The sequence below is a fragment of the Ranitomeya imitator genome, chromosome 5, assembly GCF_032444005.1.
Source record: "Ranitomeya imitator isolate aRanImi1 chromosome 5, aRanImi1.pri, whole genome shotgun sequence".
In the NCBI taxonomy this organism is placed as follows: domain Eukaryota; kingdom Metazoa; phylum Chordata; class Amphibia; order Anura; family Dendrobatidae; genus Ranitomeya; species Ranitomeya imitator.
Genome location: NC_091286.1, coordinates 366,741,966 through 366,768,556, shown reverse-complemented (window position 1 = coordinate 366,768,556; position 26,591 = coordinate 366,741,966). Strand labels below are relative to the sequence as shown.

Here is a 26,591-nt window from a genome sequence, read left to right as displayed (position 1 = left end):
CGAGTTTGCATCTCGGCTTTGGGAAAATGGCCGCCGCGATCTCTAATGCGCACGCGCGGCATCCCGCGGCCATTTTCCTGAAGCCCCGTGCAGCAGAGCACTCGATCTGCGCACGCGCGGCCCCAGGAAGATGGCCGCCCCCACCGACGAAAGGGATGACAGCGCAGATCGCGCGCTGCTTGTTCACCACTACGCCACCAACGTAAAGCTGAGGAAGAACCAGCGATGTCACCACGCCCTCCCGACCTGACCAGCCTGATTGACAGGCGAAAACGGCGACTTTGGTAAGTTATTTCTCAGCATAGGTGGGGAATCGGGGTACACTACATACACTATAGGAACACACAGCGCAGGCCCTATTTAACAGTATTTATAGCTCAATCTCAAAAAACGGGGGTGACAGGTTCCCTTGTCAATGGAGCTGTATGAGGATTTATTTTTTTTTGTGTAGTGAGCTGACATTTATATGGCATATATGTTTTCATGATATTTATGGCATTTCTTCAGGGAGGTGTGGGAATTTGTCATTTACCATCTGGGTTAATTTAATATAATATTTTGATAGATCGGACGTTAACAGACATTATTTTTTCAGTTCTTTAATTTTAAACTGGGAAAAGGTAGGGTGACTCACTTTTTTCTGTTTTTTTTTTCACTTTCTGCTTAAGTACACTTAGGGACTACAGTATGGGAGTATATACAAAAAAGTGATGTTATCTTATGAAGCCATGCCACAGGCTAATTTCTTAGGTGAATAGAGATGGCATGTCATGACTATCTATTGGCACTTTGCTATCACTTGGGCAAATGAACTGACTGATGTACATTTATATATTGGCGATCAGTTCAGTGCCACTGTCAGACAGGGCTGTGGATTCGGAGTCAGTGTCTATTTTGGTGGAGTCTGTATAAAATGGACAGACCCCTAAAATATAATAAATAGGGACAGTAGTACAGTGTAGGAAGTTATAAAAGGTCCTATAAATGTCTGTTCTGTTCCTGATCTAAGGATCTCGGCTCTTAGTTGAGATGAATCTGTGCTGCACTTTATAAACATGCTCAATAGTGAGGCAGTGCTGTGGAGTTGGCACTGAGTCGGGAGTCCGGGAAATTGAGGTGTCAGAGGTTTGACCGACTCCACAGCCTTGCTGCCAGAGATTAACTGTGGAAAGTAAATAGTTAAACTGCAGCGATTGGAGCTATTTCCAGGCGCTGCTGTTACAGACAGATGTCAGCTGATTGTAGGGAATGGTGCAGGCTCAGCTCCTGAACCTGGTCGGTATATGCGAACCCCCAACATAGAATAAAAATAGTGGAAAAGGTAACAAAATGCATTAGAACATGATCTCTATAGTCAGATATTTCCCCATCTTATATTATAGCACAGAAATAATTATTTAAAAAGCCCAAGGAAAAAAAAATCTTTCACAATGTTTTTTATTACTAAAATAAATAGAAAAACCCCTATGCTAAACCAGATGTAAAATAAAGGTTAGCATAAATCGTTTCCCCTCTCCCCCTCCTTAAGTAAAAGGTAATTGGTTATTCTACAAATGATGTCTGACCCAAAATAAAGCCATTACAAATGCTCATGCCAATAAATAAGTGATTCTACAGTGATGAGGATGAGAAAATAGTTTTGACTTTTGTAACGTTGAAATGAAAACCGTTCTAAGTTCCTTAAAGAGGTTGTCCACTAATTTAACATTGATGAACTATCCTTGTGACACCCGGCACCCCCGGCGATTCGCTATGGTTGGTGTCGGCGGCAGCCGGAAGTGCGCAGTTACGGAGCTTCTCCGTCTACTGATAGTGGCCTTGACCAGATACTGCACATCTGCTCCTTATTCACGTCAATATGTGGTGGATGTGCAGTTCTCCGGCCGCGGCCACTATCAGTAGCCAGAGCAACTCTGTAACTGAGCACGTATGGCTGGCACCGAAAACAGCTGATCAGTGTGGGGGTGCCAGGTGTCGCACCCCACCGGTCACCCATTCATGACCTATCTTAAGTTATTGGAGACCCCCAGCTATATGACATTATAAATTAGTTGTGGAGAAACTTATTTAAGGCCCAAACTTGGGCTCGTTCTCAATGGTTTAAGATAGCTGGCCGTAAATGTGAACCACTTGTGTGGTTTTCACTACTTGTCTCCTTGTCTGATTTTAGGTACGTAGATTTGCTGAAGCTTTCTTTTGCCTTGAGCATCCTAGACAGGCAGCCCTGGCGTACCAAGAACTGCAGTGAGTATGCAAATTATGCATGTAATAACTCGCCATTTTTATTATACGTGTTTAACTTGGAAACCAAGCAGTTGTGAATGTCTAATACCTGAAGATGGTTATGTGAAAATGATTAATCACATTTAATGAATCTGATTCTTTATAAATCGATGGCAGCATGCCTAGAATGCAGTGTCAGATTTCCAGAAACCCAAATCTCCGAGCAGTGTCACAGGGCTTTGCGCTCTCTGTCACAGTCTTCAACTTCCAATTTTTTTACATTTCAAAAAAAGATTTGATGAAAATGAAATTTGTTAGTGACTAAGCTTATGTGCTGCCTTCAGTCTTTCTTATAATGTGCTAATCACTTTCTGGTTGATACATCTCTCCACAGTGCCCAAAGTCATCTCCAAATGTCAACAGCTATAAAGAACTCCACCTACTTCAGTTCCCTGCCACCTCTGCCCATAGAGTGCTGTGAGCTGGATGGAGACTTTAACTCCTTGCCTATTATTTTTGAAGATCGGTATTTAGATTACATTACTGAAGGTATGTATGGGTAATACGAGCTTACAGAAATATGCTCTACTCCTTCTGTCTGACTGTTGGGCAGGCTGTCCTGACCGACATGTTCCCAAAGTGTGCGACCTGCAGAAAAATATCCTTCAGGCTGCTTGTAAGGAGAACAAGTGCGTTCAGTAGATGTTACATTCTTAACCTTCGCCCTGCAGACAATAGACTTATACAGCCAGAGGCAGGAAGCAGGAGAGTATAGTAAACATGCCGACTTTTTACTGATACCATTCTACTGTGTATCACAGATGTATTATAGTCCAGATTTGGCTACTGGTTGTTGCAATAAAGCTCATTGGCAATTTTGATGGCATGGTTAAATATACCGGCCATATTTGTGAACACGTACTGTATTTTTTTATTTATACCAAGCACTTTTTTAGCAAAAAAAAAAAAATCTGAATTATTTAGATTAAACTCTTTCTTCAAATATTCAAATGAACGAAAATGCCCTTCTGCATTTAGTTGGTACATTTATTGTTTCCAATTCCCAAACCCTTCAGAATGCATAAGTTCCCTCAAATGGGTTATTCCATATGGGGGGAACATTCTGAGCAGGCTTTCATTCCCAACAAACTCTGGCAGGTCCACAACATTTTGTGTATAAGTAATAGAGTAGGAACCTTTGAACTCGGTGTAGTGAAAAGAAACTGGGGAGACAAAAAAGCGCAATAGGGTCTTACTGGTTACCAAAGGGTGAGGTAAAAGGAGAGTGCGCTCACCTGGTCGGGGTATGACAGTCATAACCCCTTTTGAAAGCTCATAGAAGGCTACTGCAGGACCACCAAGTGGATAGGATACAAATGTTAGGATGATGATTACAGTGTTGACCTGATGAAGAGTTTTGAATACATCGAAACGCGTTGACAAATAAAAACTGCATCTACGCTCCATTTTGTCTCCTATTATATATTGGTCATCCGGCAGCACGGATTACAACCACTTCATTTCTTAACATTTGTAACCTTTGAACTCCCGATATTCCAAATGCTCTAGTAAGTTTTAATTTCCCTCCCAAGTACTTTAATACTGATGTCCCAGCATCACATGTCCCTTCCAGGGCGTATCCTCTGAAGTGCTGGAATTGAGAGGCTAGGAAATATCCCCAAATATGTGGCAATGCTAGTGCCCCCTGAACAGGAGCTTCTTCAATTTGATTCTGGGAATACCCTGTTTCCATAAATATCCCTAAAAATGTGCATTGTGCGAAATTAGTATTTGGTAATCCACACTGGGGAATTATGAAGAATATATAGTACGCAAGGCATAAGACACATTTTGATTAGATTCGGTCTACATAGTGCTATCAATGGTAGTTTCCCCCAGGCGTTAACGTTAATCTTCAACTTAATTACTATGGGATCAAGATTTAAAGGAATATAATCTTGCGTTTTTCTTGTAATATATACACTGGTAAAAAAATAAAGGGAGCACTAAAATACAACATCCTAGATATCGCTGAATGAAATACTCCAGTATTTTTCAGACTATAAGACCATAAGCGCACCCCAAAATTTCAGCTGAAAAATAGCGGGAAAATAAAAATTAATTTGTCAAATGAGGGTCCATCTTACAGTCCGAATTTAGCTTACCTGGGGGGGTAGAGAGGGATCGGGAGCGCTGGTAAAGCGGGGTCACAGGAGTTGTTCGGTGGTCTGACAATGATCTGACTCATCCCAAGCTGCGTCAAGTTCGGTGGTGCAGGGGCTGCGCCGACATTTTGTGAAAACCCGGAGCCTGGGGTTCCATCCCAGACTGGTGTGCGGCAGTTTCGGAGATGCTCGGTGGTGTGGGGGCTCCGCCGACATTTTGTAAAATCCCGGAGCCCTCGCACTTCCATTGCTGTAATGTGGTGGCTTCCAGGAAAATGGCCGCCAGAGGCGGCGTATGCGCAGAATGAGATTCTGGATGAGTATAGCCTAGAATAGAATCTGTGCAAAATCTGCAGTGATTGGGGCTCTGCAATTTCCCTCAGCATCACTTCTCTTATAAATAAAGGTGTTTTCACTCTGTGTCTGCGCCAATCAAGCTAACAATCAGCCAGTAGTTTCTCCTTCCTTATAATGCTGTTGCTTCAGAAACGAACGCTTATTATCAACTTGTTCCAGAGAATACACCTTAAATGTTTTTGGGCCTCCTTCCATCTCAATGAGTTTGCAAGGCATTTATTTTGGACTAGATGGTGGCCCGATTCTAACGCATCGGGTATTCTAGACTATGCACAGCCCACGTAGTATATTGCCCAGCCACGTAGTATATTGCCCAGCCACGTAGTATATTGCCCAGTGACATAGTATATTGCCCAGCAACATAGTATATTGCCCAACCACGTAGTATATTGCAGTCACGTAGTATATTGCCCAGCCACGTAGAATATTGCCCAGTGACGTAGTATATTGCGCATCGATAGTAAAAAGATATAATGTTAAAAATAATAAAAAATCGTGATATTCTCACCTTCCGTCGCCTCCGCAGCAGCTTTTCCTGCAGCTCGCGATGCTCCGGTCCAACCGCTTCGCTGGGTTCTAATTCCCGCTTCGCTAACTGCTCGCGCCCAGCCGGCATGACCAATCAGCGACATTGCCGCGGGATTTAAATCATAGTAACATAGTAACATAGTTAGTAAGGCCGAAAAAAGACATTTGTCCATCCAGTTCAGCCTATATTCCATCATAATAAATCCCCAGATCTACGTCCTTCTACAGAACCTAATAATTGTATGATACAATATTGTTCTGCTCCAGGAAGACATCCAGGCCTCTCTTGAACCCCTCGACTGAGTTCGCCATCACCACCTCCTCAGGCAAGCAATTCCAGATTCTCACTGCCCTAACAGTAAAGAATCCTCTTCTATGTTGGTGGAAAAACCTTCTCTCCTCCAGACGCAAAGAATGCCCCCTTGTGCCCGTCACCTTCCTTGGTATAAACAGATCCTCAGCGAGATATTTGTATTGTCCCCTTATATACTTATACATGGTTATTAGATCGCCCCTCAGTCGTCTTTTTTCTAGACTAAATAATCCTAATTTCGCTAATCTATCTGGGTATTGTAGTTCTCCCATCCCCTTTATTAATTTTGTTGCCCTCCTTTGTACTCTCTCTAGTTCCATTATATCCTTCCTGAGCACCGGTGCCCAAAACTGGACACAGTACTCCATGTGCGGTCTAACTAGGGATTTGTACAGAGGCAGTATAATGCTCTCATCATGTGTATCCAGACCTCTTTTAATGCACCCCATGATCCTGTTTGCCTTGGCAGCTGCTGCCTGGCACTGGCTGCTCCAGGTAAGTTTATCATTAACTAGGATCCCCAAGTCCTTCTCCCTGTCAGATTTACCCAGTGGTTTCCCGTTCAGTGTGTAATGGTGATATTGATTCCTTCTTCCCATGTGTATAACCTTACATTTATCATTGTTAAACCTCATCTGCCACCTTTCAGCCCAAGTTTCCAACTTATCCAGATCCATCTGTAGCAGAATACTATCTTCTCTTGTATTAACTGCTTTACATAGTTTTGTATCATCTGCAAATATCGATATTTTACTGTGTAAACCTTCTACCAGATCATTAATGAATATGTTGAAGAGAACAGGTCCCAATACTGACCCCTGCGGTACCCCACTGGTCACAGCGACCCAGTTAGAGACTATACCATTTATAACCACCCTCTGCTTTCTATCACTAAGCCAGTTACTAACCCATTTACACACATTTTCCCCCAGACCAAGCATTCTCATTTTGTGTACCAACCTCTTGTGCGGCACGGTATCAAACGCTTTGGAAAAATCGAGATATACCACGTCCAATGACTCACCGTGGTCCAGTCTATAGCTTACCTCTTCATAAAAACTGATTAGATTGGTTTGACAGGAGCGATTTCTCATAAACCCATGCTGATATGGAGTTAAACAGTTATTCTCATTGAGATAATCCAGAATAACATCCCTCAGAAACCCTTCAAATATTTTACCAACAATAGAGGTTAGACTTACTGGCCTATAATTTCCAGGTTCACTTTTAGAGCCCTTTTTGAATATTGGCACCACATTTGCTATGCGCCAGTCCTGCGGAACAGACCCTGTCGCTATAGAGTCACTAAAAATAAGAAATAATGGTTTATCTATTACATTACTTAGTTCTCTTAGTACTTGTGGGTGTATGCCATCCGGACCCGGAGATTTATCTATTTTAATCTTATTTAGCCGGTTTCGCACCTCTTCTTGGTTTAGATTGGTGACCCTTAATATAAGGTTTTCATTGTTTCTTGGGATTTCACCTAGCATTTCCTTTTCCACCATGAATACCGTGGAGAAGAAGGTGTTTAATATGTTAGCTTTTTCCTCGTCATCTACAACCATTCTTTCCTCACTATTTTTTAAGGGGCCTACATTTTCAGTTTTTACTCTTTTACTATTGATATAGTTGAAGAACAGTTTGGGATTAGTTTTACTCTCCTTAGCAATGTGCTTCTCTGTTTCCTTTTTGGCAGCTTTAATTAGTTTTTTAGATAAAGTATTTTTCTCCCTATAGTTTTTTAGAGCTTCAATGGTGCCATCCTGCTTTAGTAGTGCAAATGCTTTCTTTTTACTGTTAATTGCCTGTCTTACTTCTTTGTTTAGCCACATTGGGTTTTTCCTATTTCTAGTCCTTTTATTCCCACAAGGTATAAACCGCTTACACTGCCTATTTAGGATGTTCTTAAACATTTCCCATTTATTATCTGTATTCTCATTTCTGAGGATATTGTCCCAGTCTACCAGATTAAGGGCATCTCTAAGCTGTTCAAACTTTGCCTTCCTAAAGTTCAATGTTTTTGTGACTCCCTGACAAGTCCCCCTAGTGAAAGACAGGTGAAACTGCACAATATTGTGGTCGCTATTTCCTAGATGCCCAACCACCTGCAGATTTGTTATTCTGTCAGGTCTATTAGATAGTATTAGGTCTAAAAGTGCTGCTCCTCTGGTTGGATTCTGCACCAATTGTGAAAGATAATTTTTCTTGGTTATTAGCAGAAACCTGTTGCCTTTATGCGTTTCACAGGTTTCTGTTTCCCAGTTAATATCCGGGTAGTTAAAGTCCCCCATAACCAGGACCTCATTATGGGTTGCAGCTTCATCTATCTGCTTTAGAAGTAGACTTTCCATGCTTTCTGTTATATTTGGGGGTTTGTAACAGACCCCAATGAGAATTTTGTTACCATTTTTCCCTCCATGAATTTCAACCCATATGGACTCGACATCCTCATTCCCTTCGCTAATATCCTCCCTTAAAGTGGACTTTAGACAAGACTTTACATAGAGACAAACCCCTCCTCCTCTCCGATTTTTACGATCCTTTCTAAACAGACTGTAACCCTGTAAGTTAACTGCCCAGTCATAGCTTTCATCTAACCATGTCTCGGTTATTCCCACTATGTCAAAGTTACCTGTAGATATTTCTGCTTCTAGTTCTTCCATCTTGTTTGTCAGGCTTCTGGCGTTTGCGAGCATGCAGTTTAGAGGATTTTGTTTTGTTCCAATCTCCTCACTGTGGATTGTTTTAGAAATGTTCTTACCTCCCTTCTGAGTATGTTTTCCTGGGTCGTCTTTGTTCGAGTCTAATGTTTTTCTTCCCGTCCCCTCTTCTTCTAGTTTAACGCCCTCCTGATGAGTGTAGCGAGTCTTCTGGCGAATGTGTGTTTCCCAGGTTTGTTGAGGTGTAGTCCGTCTCTGGCGAGGAGTCCATCATACCAGTAATTCACACCGTGGTCCAGGAATCCAAATCCTTGTTGTCTGCACCATCGTCTTAGCCAGTTGTTTGCATCAAGGATCCTGTTCCATCTCCTGGTGCCATGCCCGTCTACTGGAAGGATAGAAGAAAAAACTACCTGTGCATCCAGTTCCTTTACTTTCTTCCCCAACTCTTCAAAGTCCTTGCAGATTGTCGGTAGGTCCTTCCTTGCCGTGTCATTGGTGCCAACATGTATCAGAAGAAATGGGTGGACGTCCTTGGAGCTGAAGAGCTTTGGTATCCTATCGGTCACATCCTTGATCATCGCACCTGGAAGGCAGCATACTTCTCTTGCAGTTATGTCCGGTCTGCAGATGGCTGCTTCGGTGCCTCTCAGTAGTGAGTCTCCCACCACCACCACTCTTCGTTGCTTCTTGGCTGTACTTTTTGCTGTCACTTGTTGCTGTGTGCCCTTTTCTTTTTTGCTTGCTGGTATTGCTTCATTCTTAGGTGTGCCATCTTCATCCTCTACAAAGATTTGATATCGGTTCTTCAGTTGTGTGGTTGGTGATTTCTCCATGGTCTTCTTGCTTCTTTTGGTCACATGCTTCCACTCATCTGCTTTTGGAGGTTCTCTGACACTTTTTGCACCTTCTGTGACCACTAGAGATGCTTCTGTTCTGTCTAGAAAGTCTTCATTCTCTTTGATGAGTTTCAAAGTTGCTATTCTTTCTTCCAGACCCCGCACCTTTTCTTCTAAGGCCATGTTCACACAGTGCGTTTTTTACCGCGGAACCGCGGCGGTTTTGCCGCTGTGGTTCCGCAGCTGTTTTCCATGCAGGGTACAGTACACTGTACCCTATGGAAAACAGGACACACTGTGCACATGGTCCGGAAATTGTAAAAAAAAAGCCGCGCTGAATAGCTCCCGGAAAAAAGAAGGAGCATGTCAATTCTTCTTCCTGAACCGCAGCGGTTCTGCACCCATAGACCTCCATTGTGAGGTCAAAATCGCAGTAAAACCCGCAGATCAAAAATATATCTGCGGGTTTTACTGCGATTTGATGTGCAGAACCGCTGCAGCAGGAAGTGCGGGGGAGCGGGCGGAAGTGCGTGGGCGGAGTGTGGCTGCCCCCCCGTGCTCTGATCCCGCCCCCCCGTGCTCCGATGCCCCCCCCGTGCTCCGATGCCCCCCCCCCAGTGCTCCGATGCCCCCCCCGTGCCCTAATCTCCCCCCCTTATACTTACCCGGCGTCCCGGTGTCCGTCCGGCCGTCTTCTCCCTGGGCGCCGCCATCTTGCAAAATGGCGGGCGCATGCGCAGTGCGCCCGCCGAATCTGCCGGCCGGCAGATTCGCTCCAAAGTGCATTTTGATCACTGAGATATAACCTATCTCAGTGATCAAAATAAAAAAATAGTAAATGACACCCCCCCCACTTTGTCACCCCCATTGGTAGGGACAATAAAAAAATTAAGAATTTTTTTTTTTTTTTTCACTAAGGTTAGAATAGGGTTAGGGTTAGGGGTAGGGTTAGGGGTAGGGTTAGGGGTAGGGTTAGGGTTAGGGGTAGGGTTAGGGGTAGGGTTAGGGGTAGGGTTAGGGTATTTTCAGCCATTTTAGCCCTAAAAAGCTTCCTAGGAAACACACAGTAAAAAAAGGATAAAAAAACGCATCAAAAACGCATCAAAAAAGGACAAAAAAAGGACCTGCGTTTTCTGCCAAGAGCTGCAGTTTTTTAAAAAAACTGTCCTGAAAAAAAAAGGATGGAAATCCTGAACGTGTGAACATACCCTAAAAGGGCCACTAGTCTACACTTCTGACAGGTGAAATTGGATTCTTCTTCTGGTCGATCTGTGAACATGTAGCACATGCTGCAGCTCACCATGTAGGTTGTCACATCTGCCATGTTGCTCCTAGATCCTGCTGACTTGCTGTGTGTTTTCCTTCTTGTGTAATCTACTCAGCCAAGCTCTCTTGCAATAATGTCCTACAGGCAAAAATTCTGGTGATGCTTTCGAAGCAGCTGGTCCCGGCTGTACCCAACGATCTTCTAGCTTAGGGAGACTTCGCTTCTCCCAGAAGGCACCTGGAATATGCAAATTAGCCTCCTGAAGCTTGAACCCCTGAAGCTTGAAACCGCTTCGCTGATTGCTCGCGCCCATCCGGCGCGACCAATCAGCGACATTGCCGCGGGATTGAAATTGGTCGCGGGATCTAATGTTAAAAATAATAATTAAAAAAAAAATCATTATATACTCTCCTTCCAGATCCAGCCCAGGCCTTTCCCGCTCCTCGCGACGCTCCGGTGACTGGTTTCTTGCATTGCGGTCTCGCGAGATGATGACGTAGCGGTCTCGCGAGACCGCTACGTCATCATCTCGCGAGACCGCAATGCGCTCTTGGGACCGGAGCGTCGCAAGAAGCATCGGTAAACGCCTGGGCTGGATCCGGAGGCTGACGGAGGGTGAGTATATCACTATTTTTTATTTTAATTCTTTTTTTTAACAGATATGGTGCCCACATTGCTATATACTGCGTGGGCTATGTTATATACTACATATCTGTGCTATATACTACGTGGCTGGGCAATATACTACGTGGGCTGTGTTTTATACAACGTGGCTGTGCTATATACTATGTGACTGCTATATACTACGTCGGCTGTGCAATATACTACGTGGCTGTGTTATATACTACCTAGGCTGTGTTATACGCTACTTGACTGTGCTATATTTCTCTGCTGTATCTGTGCATCATGAATCGTGGTATGTGTTAAAGAGGGGGCCCACTGAGACTTTTTCGCCCGGGGCCCTCAAAAACCTGGAGCCGGCCCTGGCTTCACTGATTGGACAGGCCCAGTCCACCCGCAAATTGCCGCGGAATTTGAACAACGCTTCGCTAATTGGTCACGGCCGGCTGAATCCTGTGTATAAATTGCATTATTCTGAAAACTTCAGAAATAAACTACATACATATTCTAGAATACCCGATGCGTTAGAATCAGGCCACCATCTAGTAACTAATATAGGCAAGTCTGGCCAGTATGGAGGAGGAATATAAATTACTAAAATAATACAAATTGTCTCTTCAGAGAGACAATTTCCATATTTCCCAGAGGAGCATTGCGGCTTTAAGTCTTCTCACCTCGACATGCTTATTATGTCACTCTCCACAAGGAGAAACAATACTTCTTGGATTTAAAATAATACATTCAAACAAACCTCCCCTCGTCACCTTTAAAGGAGTCAATGTCTTGAAAGAGAATGTTCTTATGCAGGGGTGTCAAACTGCATTCCTCGAGGGCTGCAACCAGGTCATGTTTTCAGGATTTCCTTGCACTGCACGGGTGATAATTTAATCACCTACACAAATAATGATTGCAGCACCTTGTGCAATGCTAAGGAAATCTTGAAAACACTCATGGTTTGCGGCCCTCGAGGAATGCAGTTTGACACCACTGTTCTTATGTACTAAAAGACTGACCCCTCTTGAATAGCTAGAGGATACAGAATGCAGGCTATATCCAGTCCAAGATCTGTGTAGCATATTAATGGAGTCATTTGACTCACTATGATTGCGGGATTATCTTTCCTAATATACGCAAACCCCTACCCCACAAAACCATTTCAGTTGCCCAAGAAAATGTAATCCTGCTCTTACGCATAAGGAATAGGGCATAAAACTAAATCTAAAAAAACAAAACAAAACCTGTCGGGATCCCCTTCATTTCCACCTTTTCCAGCACCCCAACTAGACTGATATTATTTAGTCTCAGGCGAATCTCCAGGTCATCTGCCTTAGCATATCGTGCTGCCACACCTGGAGTATGGTTCTGTACATCTCTGCGGACAAGGGGTACAGTATCTTCCCACTCACTAAGGCTACTTTCACACTAGCGTCGGTACGGGCCCGTCGCAGTGCGTCGTGCCAACGCATGCTGTGAAGTAAAAGCACAACGGGGGCAGCGGATGCAGTTTTACAACGCATCCGCTGCCCCATTGAAAGATCCGAGGAGGAGGGGGTGGAGTTCCGGCCGCGCATGCGCGGTCGGAAATGGCGGACACGACGCACAAAAAAAGTTACATGTAGCGGTTTTTTGTGCCGACGGTCCTCCAAAACACGACGGATGCGGCGTGTGGCAATCCGTCGCAATGCGTCGCTAATGAAAGTCTATGGAGAAAAAACGCATCCTGCGGGCAACTTTGCAGGATGTGTGTTTTCTCCAAAACGACGCATTGCGACGGAGGCCAAACGACGCTAGTGTGAAAGTAGCCTAACTCTACCTTCAGCTGCCACTGTTCGCTTTGCTTCTTCCTGAACATCATGTTGGATTATGGTTATGGTTTCCAGTATAAATCCCACCTGAGGGTGGCATTACATTTATTAACTGAAGTGAGGACATCCATTAATGAAGGGGACCGCTCTGTGGATACATTTTCAAGAGTCCCTTTGTTCCCCATAGTGGGGACTCGGGGTAGGGAAGACCATTTCACTCATCCTCCTCCTCTTGTATTAAAGCTGAATATCTGGAGCCCGTTGTGGACATTCTCAGAGACCCCTTCAGATTTGTTCCCTACTTCTGGCTGCTGGGAGTTATAGTATGTGCTTTATGGGCATACTGATCCAGTGTGGCTGCTACATCACCACCAATGTCTGTCTGCCCTGTCCGCAGGACGTATGGATGCCATCTTGGGAGCCCACCTGCTGATTTCCATCTTTCTTCCCCAATATTTTGCTGCGTGTCATGGCACCTCCATACACCAGGACCCAGATACCAGGAGACCCCCAGGGGCTTCCAGCACTGACTATGTGACTATGTATTCCTATATGTTCACTGGCGTCAACCCCAGGCATGAGCACTCAGTGGTGCTACCACCCAGGGGCTGACCGCACTCTTCCTCCTGCCTATCGATGGGACCCAAGGCTCCCTGCCATGATCGGACAACCGGCATAAGACCAACAGTACCCTGGGACCAGGAAAAAGTAAAACTGCCACCCAGCTCACTCCTGCTCATCTTCAACCTGTCACACAGCACTTTGGCAGTGCGTGAAAATGGCCGCCGGAACCTCCACCACTCGCCTCAGTCCTGGAGGCAAAAGATCTCACCAGGGCCTTTACTAGGAGACCACATGGCTTTTCCACAGCACCAGCACAAACCCAGACTGAGAACGGATCTCCCACAGGATATTATAAAGGATATTAAGGTCTCTGTTCACACACGTCCATTCAGTCCAAGAACATAACCACACCCGAGCTGTTTGCATTTTAATGTATGCGTGCCTGCGTGCTTCAAGATTGAATGTAGCAGAGTAGTGTGTAGCAAAGCTGAGTGTGTAATGTATATGCAGTAGTGCTGTGTATATGTATATGCTGCAGACAGTGTACATAATTTGTATGCTGTATGTATATAATGCGAAAAAAAGAGATGAGGAATCCAGCTCAACGAGGTAGTGGAAAAAAAACCTTTCTTTATTCACTTCAAATCATATTCAGTGGAGGATAAAACATCAGCAGCAACAAAGAATAAAATGCGATATCAACGAGTTTCTGGTGAACAAGCACCGAGGATAAAACATCAGCAGCAACAAAGAATAAAATGCGAAAAAAGTTTTTTTTTCACTACCTCGTTGAGCTGGATTCCTCATCTCTTTTTTTCGATTCCTCCACGCCCTGACACAGCGGTTCCGTGCTCCGAGTTCCTAAGGATGCCGATCATGGTGAGCTGGACTTTGTCTTATTATGTATATACTGCACATGGTGCAGGGACACACTAACAATAGATCTATTACCTCCCTATTCTACCCTAGTGCATGTAAATTAGTGATATTGGCCCCTGCACTTTTTTTTTATACACTGGCAAGACAGTTTTAATTAGTAGTAAATCCGTTTTTCTCCTTCGCCTCATTGGGGGACACAGACCGTGGTGTATGCTGCTGCCACTAAGTGATGCACAGAAAGTGATCTCCTCCCCTGCAGTATACACCCTCCTGCTGGCTCTCAGCTAACCAGTTCTTGCTTAGTGTCTGTAGGAGGCACACGGACAGGTCTGCTATTCAGACCCAAAACTCTTTATTATTTTATTTTTAACTTTTACATTTTTGATTTTACTTTTTACAATGAAGTGGCGACGGATCCTTTCAAGGCTCCGATCTCCCCGAACCATCAACAGGCGAGCACGGAGAGTGTCGCTTCTCCGTATCCTCTCCTGCGACGTGGAATGCCACACCTGAGCTGATTCTTAGGGGCGACGGGTCCCTTCAAGGGCACCGATCTCCCCACACCCTGAATGAACGACCACATGGAGTGTCGCCTCCACGTACCCTCTTCCCCAGCCAGGCCTAATGCCGGACAACTGGCCCTGTCCACCCGGGAACTCCGTGGATATACAGCGGCCCCTCTCTATGGCGTCCGAACAGCCCCCACTGTCCCACCACTGTGAAAGCGGATGGCACAAGGAGGTCTCTCCCCACCTCCCTAACAAAGGAATGGTGGAGTGAGGTTTATCCCTCTATCCCTGCACCTGCAGCAGAACAGTAGAGTGCGTGCGCTTCCTCGGCGCTGAAACCCAGTCATCCACGTTGACTCCATGCCGGGACACGCACCGATGGTGAGTGGATCCAGTCAGCGGTGGCCTCTGCAGCTGGATATTCACATGCTGACAGGCAGCCTCAGCTTCCCTGTGGCCCATCTCCCTGAGGTAACACTCCGGCCGGCTGCAAAAATTTAGCCCCCAGCTTCGGCTGCTGTGTAGGCTGCATCCCAGAAGCCGCGCCCACACTATGGCACGCTAAGGCGGCTCCGCCCACCTTTTCTGGCACTTCTCACCTAGCAGGGGAACATTCGCTTCTCGGCAACGCCCCTCTATTCTACCCCTGGTATTGCTCCCGCCGGCTGCAGAAATTTAGGCCCTGGCTTGGGCCTATTCTTGAGTCACTAGGCTCCGCCCACATCACGTCTGGCTCTGCCCCCCGAATTGCCGCCTCTCGCTCTCTGCGAGACTTTACCACCTCTGCCACTCCCGGTGGTCATCTTGGTCCACCCTGCCAACACACACGGGCTATGGTTTTGCATTAAAGGGGCACAACGACTCTGCAACCGGGCAAGGAAGTACTGCTTTCTTGCCCTGCATCTACCCCAGTATCTCCTGCCTGGTCTTAAAGGTACATGACCAGTATTCCCTAGTCTTGAAGGCACATGACTAGTATTCCCTAGTCTTAAAAGCACATGACCAGTATTCCCTGGTCTTAAAGGCACATGACCCGTATTCACTCGTCTGGTCTTAAAGGCACAGGACCAGTATTCCTGGTCTTAAAGGCGCATGACCAGTATTCCCTGGTCTTAAAGGCACATGACCAGTATTCTCTGGTCTTAAGGGCACATTACCAGTATTCCCTGGTCTTAAAGGCACATGACCAGCATTCACTGGTCTTAAGGGCACATTACCAGTATTCCCTGGTCTTAAAGGCACATGACCAGCATTCCCTGGTCTTAAGGGCACATAACCAGTATTACCTAGTCTTAAAGGCACAGAACCAGTGTCCCCTGGTCTTAAAGGCTCATGACCAATATTCCCTTGTCTTAAAGGCACATGACCAGTCTGAAGACGGTCACTCTAAATGAGCTCAGGAGCCCTCCGCCGCTGATCCGAGCTTATCCCAGAGTACCTAGTTCCCTGAGTGGGCTTCGTCACTGCCGCAACCCATGGATTCTCTGACCAAGAGATTGAATCCCTCCGTGAACCCTTTGTGGCTCGGAGTGTTCGCAGGACCAATATAGATGGTCCCTTAACTTCATGCGAGCTGTCAGCTAGCAGGAGCCGCAAGTTTCTAGAAACGTACAGGCGTCTAGAAACGTGAAAGGTGTCTAGAAACGTACACGCCTAGAAAACAGAACTTTAATTTCCTGATCCCTCACCAATGATTTGCTGAGAACAAGTCTCTGAATATGGATCAGATATTGCCTTAGTTCTGTACTCCAGAACTTCAGAAAAGGATGGATTTGCCTATTGTTATAATCAACCAATCTCTGTAGATTGATGAGGGCTACGGTTCTACTCTAGATCACGCAGTGTCCCTCGTAAGGAGACTAAACTCCCAGCAGAGGATTTGCCATTCACCCGGACAGGCAGCGTCCGGATAAGCGATCTACTGGACAGAAACCTCTGCAAGCGCGGTATCCTTTTTCAGCTAATATGCAAACACGTGGGGTGTCCCCTCCATGTATACCCACCTAAGACGTGAGATGCCATGCCTGATCTGATTCTTAGGAGTGACGGGTCCTTTTAAAGGGCACCGATCTACCCATACAATCAATAGACGAGCACATGGAGTGTCGCCTCCATGTATCCTCTTCTGCAGCCAGGCCTAACGCCGGACAACCAGACTTGTCCACCTTAACTCCGTGGATGTACAGAGGCTCCCTTTTTGGCATCCGAACACCCCCTCTGGATCTCCACTATTTAGCAGATGATGCAAGAAGGCGGACGGTCCCTCTCCACTTCCCTGTTAAGAGGATGGTGGATTGAGGGTTCATCATTTTAACTACGCACCATCAAAAGAGAGCGGCGATAGCAAGAGACAGCTTTTCCTGACATGCAGCCGTGCATTCTGCCACTTTTCATATTAACCGGGTAGAATCTCATGTGTGGTGATCCCCGTTTATAAGGCCTATTCTGCTTCTTATTTTTTCATTATTGGTCTTTTTGTAGGCCTTGGAGTGCATCCCACTGATCGTGGTGCCCCCTTGTTATTTATAGTGGCAAAGGAAGGGTAGAGTGCTGAACCGGAGGTCGCAAGATGGAACGAACCAGATTTGCTATCTGACAATCCGTTGTATTTTTAATTGATGACCCATCGGGCAGGGGTACTGGAAGGTAAACCACAGGAGGATGATCCTGGAATCTTCCAGAAGGTTGGTGATTCTCCCTTGAGACAAGGCTGTGGCCCTTCAACAGGGAGATCGCACACTTGTTCACTCATCTCCTCATTCCATTCGATTTGGTAGGAGGGTCGTGAGGAAAATTGGTGACTACAATGGAAGCGGTTTCCTTCACTCCTCTCGTTTTCTGCAGCTCAAACAGGCTTTTAGAGGGTAGTCTGCGCTCCTTCCTCATCCAGGAGAGATCCTTTCTCCCGGTTCAATGGTTATTAGTGACTACCGATGCCAGTCCTCTTCTCCTGATCATTGTTCTGGGGATCTAGTTCTACAGCAGGTACACTGCCTTTTGGCGGTTCACCCCATCCAATTCAATTGGACAATCCCACGTCTGTGCCATAAGTCAATCATCTAGCAGGTACCCACGGTCATGCGTCATGGCCGAGGTACCTCACATTCTCTGTTCGGCCACGATCTATCATTCGGTGATCTCGGCATTACACATCTCAGGAGTAGAACTCTGGGCGTCAGACATCGTCAGGGTCCCGCCTCATGTGAGTGGGAACTTCACCCGGAAGTCTTCCATCAGATCTGTCTTCTCTGGAGCACTCCAGATGTAGGTCGGATGGCGTCCAGACTGAACGCCAATGTACTCTAGTTCATGGTTCGGCCTCCAGATCCAAAAGCTATCACAGTGCATGCTCTGGTTCTTCCATGGTACCAGTTTCCATAACCCCTCTTCCAATACTTCAAAGACCTTTTCGGAAGCAGGAAGGGCCCCAGTGATCCTGGGAGATCTGCACTGACCATGTCAGGTTTTTTTGTTTGCTCAACTAGTATTTTTCCGTCTTATTGCAACAAAACTGCAAATATGAACTTCCTCGCAGGCAGTCTTCACATGAAGTTCTTCCCTGTCGCATAATGTTAGATCTTTGGGACCTTAATGGTCCTGGGAGTCTTAGGCTAGGGTCACATTGCGTTAGTGCAATCCGTTTAGCGCTAGCGGGTTGCGCTAACGCAATGTTTTTAATGGGGCCGCGTCCCGGGGTCGCGGTAATGTCCCCGCTCTCGCAGATCCTCGCGGCGCGCCAGGAAACACCGGCGCGTCGCTAGCGCGTGCCGAACATGGCACGCGCTAGTGCTGCGCGTTCCCATTGCCGTGAATGGGCGCGCTAACGGACGCGTTGCACGGCGTTAATTTCGCCGTGCAACGCTGTCCGTTAGCGCTTTCCCATTAACGCAATGGGAACCAAGCCTTACAGTAGACTCCTTTTGATCCGGACAGACTTTACTATCAGGGAAGGTCGCCCTTTTTTCTCTGCGATCTCCTCATCATGAGGAGTTTTCGGGGCTAGCCGCTCCGTTCTTTCAGACTTTTTTCCCTTATTACCATCAAGGCAAGGTTGCCCTCAGATCATCCCCGTCCCTTTTTACCAAGGTGGTATTGTATTCCCACAGTTATGAGGGCATCATTCTTCCTTCTTCTCTTTCGGCACCAGTCCACAAAACGGAATGGGTTCCCCATATTCTGGACGAGGTGAGTGCTCTCGAGGACGGCGTCCTTCCGAAAGTTGGACACTTTATTTGGACCTTCACGGTAAGAGGACTGCTTCCTGACTGTTACAAGGAAGGGTTTAGCCGTTTAATTGGCCATGTTAACCTGGTGGATTCGTTACACCATCCAGGAGTCTTTCCGTGTTAGATGTCAGCCTATCTCCCTGTCTATCGAGGTTTCTTGGGTTCTAGGCACCAGGCGTCGGCAAAGCACGCCTGCAATCTTGCGGGTTCATCCAGTCCGCATGCATTCTTGAAGCACTATAATTCCCAAACTTCCACAGATGTGAGTCTAGGCAGGCGGACTCTGCAGGCTGCGGTGGCGCACTTGTAAGTAGCGGTTACACAGGGCCTGATCTGATGTTGTCCCCACCCAGGGACTGCTTTGGGACGTCCCACGATCTGTGTCCCCCAATGAGGCGAAGGACAAATAGGGATTTTTGTTTACTCACCGTAAAATCCTTTTCTCCGAGCCATTCATTGCGGGACACAGCTCCCACCCTATTATTAGCTTGTGCTTGTTTTATAATTTGACATGCTATACTGTCATATATAATGTGGTAAGCTATATGCTCTTATATTGTTATTGATCTCCTACTGGTTTTGCACCGAACTGGTTAGCTGAGAGCCAGCAGGAGGGTGTATACTGCAGGGGAGGAGCTATCTTTCTTTGTATCACTTAGTGGCAGCATCCTAGTGGCAGCAGCATACACCCACAGTCTGTGTCCCCCAATGAATGGCTCGGAGAAAAGGATTTTACACAAAATTCTCTACTTCCTACTTTTTGCTGTCAAAAACTGAAGTGCGTATGTAATAAAGCCAGCAAACTGTCAGTGGAGCAGTAGAAGGTGGTGCTGGGTGTGGAATAGAGCCAAGTAGGCGAGGCATGGGAGGTGCTCTCAACACAACCAGAGCATTTGAGCCTCATTGGCATATGTATAAAAATGTACGTTTTTCAGTTATGGAGCAGCGTAAGGTATGGATTGGCTTATCTTTCACAGAGCTACATGACAATATAAGCAAGTTGACGGGTAGGGGTGTTGATCATCATGACAGATTACGTATAAAGAGGTGATTATTTAGACATCACTGCGAGATTGAGATTAGATAGTCCTTGAAAGTAGATCTAACACCATTTTGGAAAATAAAAACTCCATATATTGTTCTGAGGCTGGTGTACTAATTTTGAAAATCCATGTCCTGATAGCGGTATACGGTAATCCTTTTTCAAAGTTTTCCTGCTTAATATTAAAATGATACAATTTATGAATCATTCTATAGCTGGATTAATAAAACACACATTTTAATACTATGATTAGACATCCATTCAGACGTGGATCTTCAAAGTATGCCCAGGAGTCCAATGAGCTTTGACTAGCAGTGAATACTGCGTCTCTGACTGCCACGCCAGCACGCCACCCACCTGGGCTTCTATGCATTACCGGTTACCCGGTCTTTGGACATTTTGCTTCCCTGCAGATTCACTCTGCTACAGTGCTGATGTGGGACACTTTTACATGCGGTCATTCGCGCATATCTCTAATCCTGCACATTGTTACTGAAGAAGGCCGTCTATTGTGGCCGAAACGTTTAATTTGATGACTACATTAAATCATAAAATTCCGCAAAGTTGAGTGCCTAAGTGTATTTTCTCAGGAGTCCAATCAGGACTTAGGCTACTTTCACACATCAGGTTTTTGCTGTTAGGCCAGATCCGGCAAATTTAAAAACAAAAAAACGGATCCGTTGCAAATTGTGAAAAACTGATGCAACTGATCCGGGTTTTTTTGCTGGATCCGTTTTTTTTTTTTTAAATGAACCCAGGGATAGAGTTTGGACTTCCTGTTTTGAGAGAGAGAGAGACAGACTCTGACTTTTTCATGATTGTCTGGAGAATGCATGGGAAAACCGGATTCGGAGGCCGGATTCATCATTTCACATGTCAGTTTCATTCGTTTATCGCTGGAACTGTCGTTTGGCATTTTTTCGCCGGACAGAAAAAAACATTCCTATGAGCGTTTTCTCCGGCCTCCGGAAAGAAATTTTGGATGGATCCGGCAAAAAAAGGAAGAAACGTGTGGGCATCAGGCGCAATCTGGCACTAATACAACTCTATGAGAAAAAAACGCATACGGCGGGAAAAAAAGGATCCTTTTTTTTTTTTTTTGAAAACTCAACAGATTGTGGCTCACGGCAAAAACCTGATGTGTGACAGTAGCCTAAGAGATCTATTTATTAATATATTTAGTTTTTATTGTGAAATCTGGTGGCAGATCCTCTGTAAATGATACTACCGTATTTTCTGGTGTATAAGACGACTGGGCGTATAAGACAACCCCCAACTTTTCCATATAAAATATGGAATTTGGGATATACCCGCTGTATAAGACGGGGGTCATCTCATACACCCAGTCATCTTTTACGGCGTGTGCGGTGCGTATGGTTCCCAGGGTCTGGAGGAGAGGAGACTCTCCTTCAGGCCCTCGGATCCATATTCATGTAAAAAATAAAGAATAAAACGAAAACATTTGGATATACTCACCCCTCCGACGGACCCTGGCTTTCAGCGGTGCAAGCGTCTGCCTCTGTTCCTAAGAATGCAGTGAGTGAAGGACCTTCGATGACGTCACGGTCAGGTGACCGGTCACCTGACCGCTCATGTGACCACGACGTCATCGAAAGTCCTTCACTCACTGCCTTCTTAGGAACGGAGGCAGACGCTTGCACCGCTGAGAGCCAGGGTCCGTCGGAGGGGTGAGTATATCCATATTTTTTTATTCTTTATTTTTTACATGAATATGGATCGCAGGGCCTGAAGGGGAGTCTCCTCTCCTTCAGACCCTGGGAACCATTCAGGATCGCTCCCTGCAGCCGTACCAGGCATATAAGACGACCCCGACTTTTGGGACGATTTTTAGGGGTTAAAAAGACGTCTTATACGCCGAAAATACGGTACTTTGAAAACGCTTAATAATTGAGTGAAAATTTAAATTGAATTATTTAACAGTGGTGACGCTATATTTAATGAATATTTAAAGGGAACCTGTCACCATTTTTTTCCGATATAACCTACAGCCATCACTTTTCAGCTCCATGTGACTGCATTTTATAGTGCTACACATATGATTCCATTTTGCACTGCAAGGCAAAAAAAAACACCTTTTATTATACTCACCTATGGGACAGTCCGATCTGGTCCCCTTCTGCGCTGGTGTACTTCTTTCTGCCCTGCTGAGGGCAGAGCAAAGCACTCAGAGCGCTGGCGCATGCAATTTGCAGTACTTTGCTCTGCCCTCAGTAGAGCAAGGATAAATGTGCCTGCACAGAAGCACGAAGGGGAACACTGTGTGGATGACAAAGGACGTGTTATCCACACGAAGCACAAACCGAGGATGGCATTGCAAGAAGAGAGAATGCACCGGACCAAGATTGGAGATGCCCATTGGACAAACCGCCCCGTAGGCGAGAATAATAAAATATCATCTTTTTTTGCCTTGCTGGGCAATTTGAGTCATATGTGTAGTATTGTAGTATTATAGGATGCTGTCACATGGGGCTGAAAGGTGAAGGCCGTAGGTTATGTTGGAAAAACTGATGGCCGGATTCCTTTAATAAACTTAGCGTGGATAGTAGCACTTATATAGTGGCGGATGAACAAAGTTTACATAAAAGGACATACCATCGTCATGTGTCTGCCCTTTGTTAGTCTCCCGATGTGCCTTACTTGTAAAAAAATGTGGTGAAATGTGTAACTTTAGCAAATTTCAATCCAATTATTTTGTTGATTAAAGGCAATATGGATACAATTAAAGAAAGACTATTTCTTCTTGTTACTAGACCTCTTCAAATTGCTCAGATGTTAAAGGATATATAAAATTGGTTGAGTAGGATTGTTTATTGTTCACAACAGTGCTATTCTATGCTAGCTCAGGGCCATTGTATTGATTACCATAATTTTTTCTCAATATTTTTTGTGGAAAGATGCTGAAAAAATGTCATTGTTCTTTTATTTCACACTTTAGATTTGGATGGGCCTTGGCTAGGCGTTAATACCATGCAAAAAGCTGATTCCAATAAAATGGAGAAGGCTGACAACGAAGATGGATATGTTTATGGTCCTATCAGCCCAGAGCTAAAAGGCGCAGCTGAAGGTATCTCTGCTCCACATTGGTGTCTTGAAGGTGAAAAGCAGCAAACTAAAATGTTAAAATCTAAAAATGAAGATGATAATAAGTCAAAATCTAAAAATAAACTGATGAGAACAGTAAAACCTGAGAATCCAAAAAAGATAGTAAAGCAGAACTCTAAAGACTCTGTGGTTTTAGTAAGCTACAAATGTCTAAAAGCTGCTACAGCCGAGGTTATGTCTAAACCTTTTGAAGGCAGGCCTTCACATTGCCCCAAGGATGGACTTTATTCTACTCAAGGGTTTCCAACAGGTGACGCCAAATCATCTGGGTTGCACACATGGCAAAAGGGACATCACTCTCTGGCTTTAAACCCTGTCGCAAACAAACCACTTTCTGTAAGTGGCGAGAGCTCCAAGGGAAGCCAGAGTATCGCCTTGGATTCTGGTAATCTAATCCCTTTCTCCACTGTTTCAGGTGCTGCCAACACACAACAGTCAGGTACTGTGCTTGCGCAAATGGACAGTGTGCCTCAACCAGAAGAAAGGCGTCATGTCGGTCAGTACACAGGACCTTCTGGAGTGAGGACAATAGAGGTCAAACCAAGTACAAAGAACTCCTATGAAGGTGAAAAAGTAACCGTTATATTTGCCTCCAAGCCAGAGGTATCTAGAGATGTGACTACTAAGGATGGAATACAGGGGCAAGGGTCGTCTATTGTGCCTCTTGGAGTAACGCCATTACTGGAGACTGATTCAGTGTTTGAAAAAGATGTTGCGGTGGATACTAATGTAAAATTACCCGGGATTGGAGACTCACTCCTCAAGTTAAAAAATCCACCACATCTTACCTCAAAGGAGGTCCACATTGTAGTGAGTGGGGATACAATAAAGTTACCTGATCTTAGCATTACCTGTGCATCTTCCAGGTTTTCTGATTCTGGTGTAGAAAGTGAACCCAGCTCTTTTGCAACTCACCCAAATCCAGAATGTTCTTTGGAAAATGTGATTGAGCCTGACACTGTTTCCAATGAGAAAGGATATTCACAGCTATTGCTAAAACCAGAATCTACTCTGAAAACTGCTGTTGAGAGCCACTGCACAGAAAGCACCAGTGCCCTGAGTGAAATCCAGTCGTCGCTGACATCAATTAATTCTCTGCCTTCTGATGATGATGAACTTTCACCAGATGAAAGTTCAAAGATTTCAGTAGTACCTGAAAGTCAGGTTAAAGATAGTAAAACTGTCCTAGACTTGGGAACTGTTCTTGTGCCAAAGTTTGATTCCAAACTCTCCCACATTCTCGCACAGCCTCAATGTGTTGTGTTTTCAGAAAGAGACAATATCCCAGTGCATTCCTCCCTATCGAGCATCAGAGACCTTTTCCAGTTTGCTATTTCTGATGAGGAAACTCCGAATGAAGTGAAGAGTATTCCTGTTCCACCACCAGGCTCTGTAACCACTTTTAGAGAACCTCCGATTTCTGAAACTGTTTTTCATAGCCCCCATGTTGCACCCGACCCAGAAGTTATTGTAGTGGGAGAACAATCTGTAGTTTCTGGTTCTGTTGTTCTGGATGATGAGGTGACGCTACAAAAGGAAGAATATACTGGCAGGGAACCCAAAGAAACCAACCTGGACTTATGTGAAGCTGTGAGTAGTCCTACTGCTGCTATACTTACTTCTACAAACAGCACCGACATTGTAAAACAAGGTTTGGTTGAAAACTACTTCGGCTCTCAAAGTAGTACTGATATTTCAGACATCAGCCCTGCAGATGACTTTAGATATGTTACTCCTGAAAGAGAACTTTCAAAGCTTCAGGTAACAGGCCCGCTTCTGCAGGAGGAGGAGGAGGAGCAGGACGAAGAAATGATTGAAAATGGCTATTATGAGGAAACCGACGGCCCAATATACAAGTCAGAAGATCCTGAATGTGAAGTTATCCATGATTCAGCAAACGACAAATACTTACGATCTGAACGCATTGGGTCTGAATATTTTAAAGATGCCATAACAATGCCAGGCGTCTGCACAACTAGCTGTCTATCTTTTTCCTATACCTTAAAAGACTCCCCTTGTGGCACTGCATTTACTCCAAGGAACGCATCTGACACAATTACAAGGCAACCAGCTGGGGCCATGTTTGAATCCTCAACATCTCTTGCCTGGTACGAAAGCTCTCCGAAACCATTAATGATAGCGTGAGTATTATCACCACCTGTTTGCATGTTTTGACATGTGTCTGACATGATATTTCTGTCTTTTCATTCTGTCTTTTCAGTCTACAATCTGTCAAAACACTTCAGTGTTTCAGAGAGAAACATACTTTAAAAGCCTCCTGCTGCTCTAGATTGGCAGGTGTCCCGTCATGTGCATACATAGTAAGAGATCTGACACTCCAGGGCAGTGGGTGGGGAGAAGCCGCCAGGATCCTACCTGTATGACTAGTTATAAACATACCTGGCTGACCTCATACAGCCAGTGTGGCCGGCAGCATGTATCAGCTGTCACTTTAAGGTCAATATATTGGCTTATCTAATAGAGGGAGAGCAGTAGGAACTATTAATGCAATTGTCCATAGGTTGAAAAGTATTGGGCTCACACTATTATAAAGAAATACAAGAAGTGATGCTTACCCTCACTGATTGCCCACAGCTACCGCATTGGCACTTACCCACTGATCTTTACATACTGGTCCTGCAGGCAGTAAGTTGAGACCATCAGGAACCGAGTACATGTCTGAAAAGGGGCTGCGGGCATCAGGGAAGACGAGTATCCCTTTTTATTTTTAAATACCAATCTGTACCCTTGTAAAAAATAATTTTCATTCACGAGACCACCTTTAAATAGAATCTGTAGCCCGATTTATGCTGCCCAGACCACAGGCAGCATGAATTAGAATCTTGATGCATAATTGCACCCAGGTATATTTTTCTCTGAAACGTTTCAGCATTTCAGATAAGGTATAGTTTAAAGATCTGGGTGTGGACCATAGGCAGGTACAAGACCAGTCCAGCACTATCCAGCTGGTTTTTCACCGCACCGTTCTAGGTGACTGACCGATATCTCACTATGGAAGAGACTTGTCTATCACCTGCAGCAGTACTGGGAAAAGCGGGGGTTACCCGGGCTAGCCTCTTCTCTCCCTATAGTCCTATAGCCGGATCTTCAAATTATATTACGCTCCCGCGTTTCAGAGAACAATATACCTGGCTGCAATCTTGCTGGCTCTGATTCATGCTGCCCGCTTCGGGAATCGGGTGAAAGGTTCCCTTTAGCCGCAGTTGGCAATATGATCAAGAGAGATCTCAAACACAATTGTCTGGTATCACGGCAGTGGTTGAACGATGAGCGCTATTGGCACAGTTAAAGCGTAAGCGTCTTAATTTTTTATTTCGAAATCAATAGTACATCTGAAAATTAGAAACTTAGTAATACATCTGATCAGAAAAATATCTTCCTTCTCGATTTGATTTTTAATTTCACGGATAAAATCTATCTTCAGTGAATACAGACTCTTTCATTAC

At 45.1% G+C, this 26,591-nt stretch overlaps 1 protein-coding gene across 7 annotated transcripts in view; it reads left to right on the top strand.

Moving 5' to 3' along the window:
• FAM135A (family with sequence similarity 135 member A) overlaps positions 1 to 26,591 on the top strand; it is a 134,994-nt gene that overhangs the window by 92,325 nt on the left and 16,078 nt on the right. For 5 of the 7 annotated variants that reach the window (XM_069726639.1, XM_069726636.1, XM_069726638.1 and 2 more), the window contains 3 exons: positions 2,171 to 2,244; positions 2,618 to 2,772; positions 22,958 to 25,265. In XM_069726639.1, the coding sequence (XP_069582740.1) occupies positions 2,171 to 2,244; positions 2,618 to 2,772; positions 22,958 to 25,265 (2,537 nt within the window). The remainder of the gene's footprint in view (positions 1 to 2,170; positions 2,245 to 2,617; positions 2,773 to 22,957; positions 25,266 to 26,591) is intronic. The other 2 variants (XM_069726641.1, XM_069726640.1) reach the window with 1 other exon arrangement.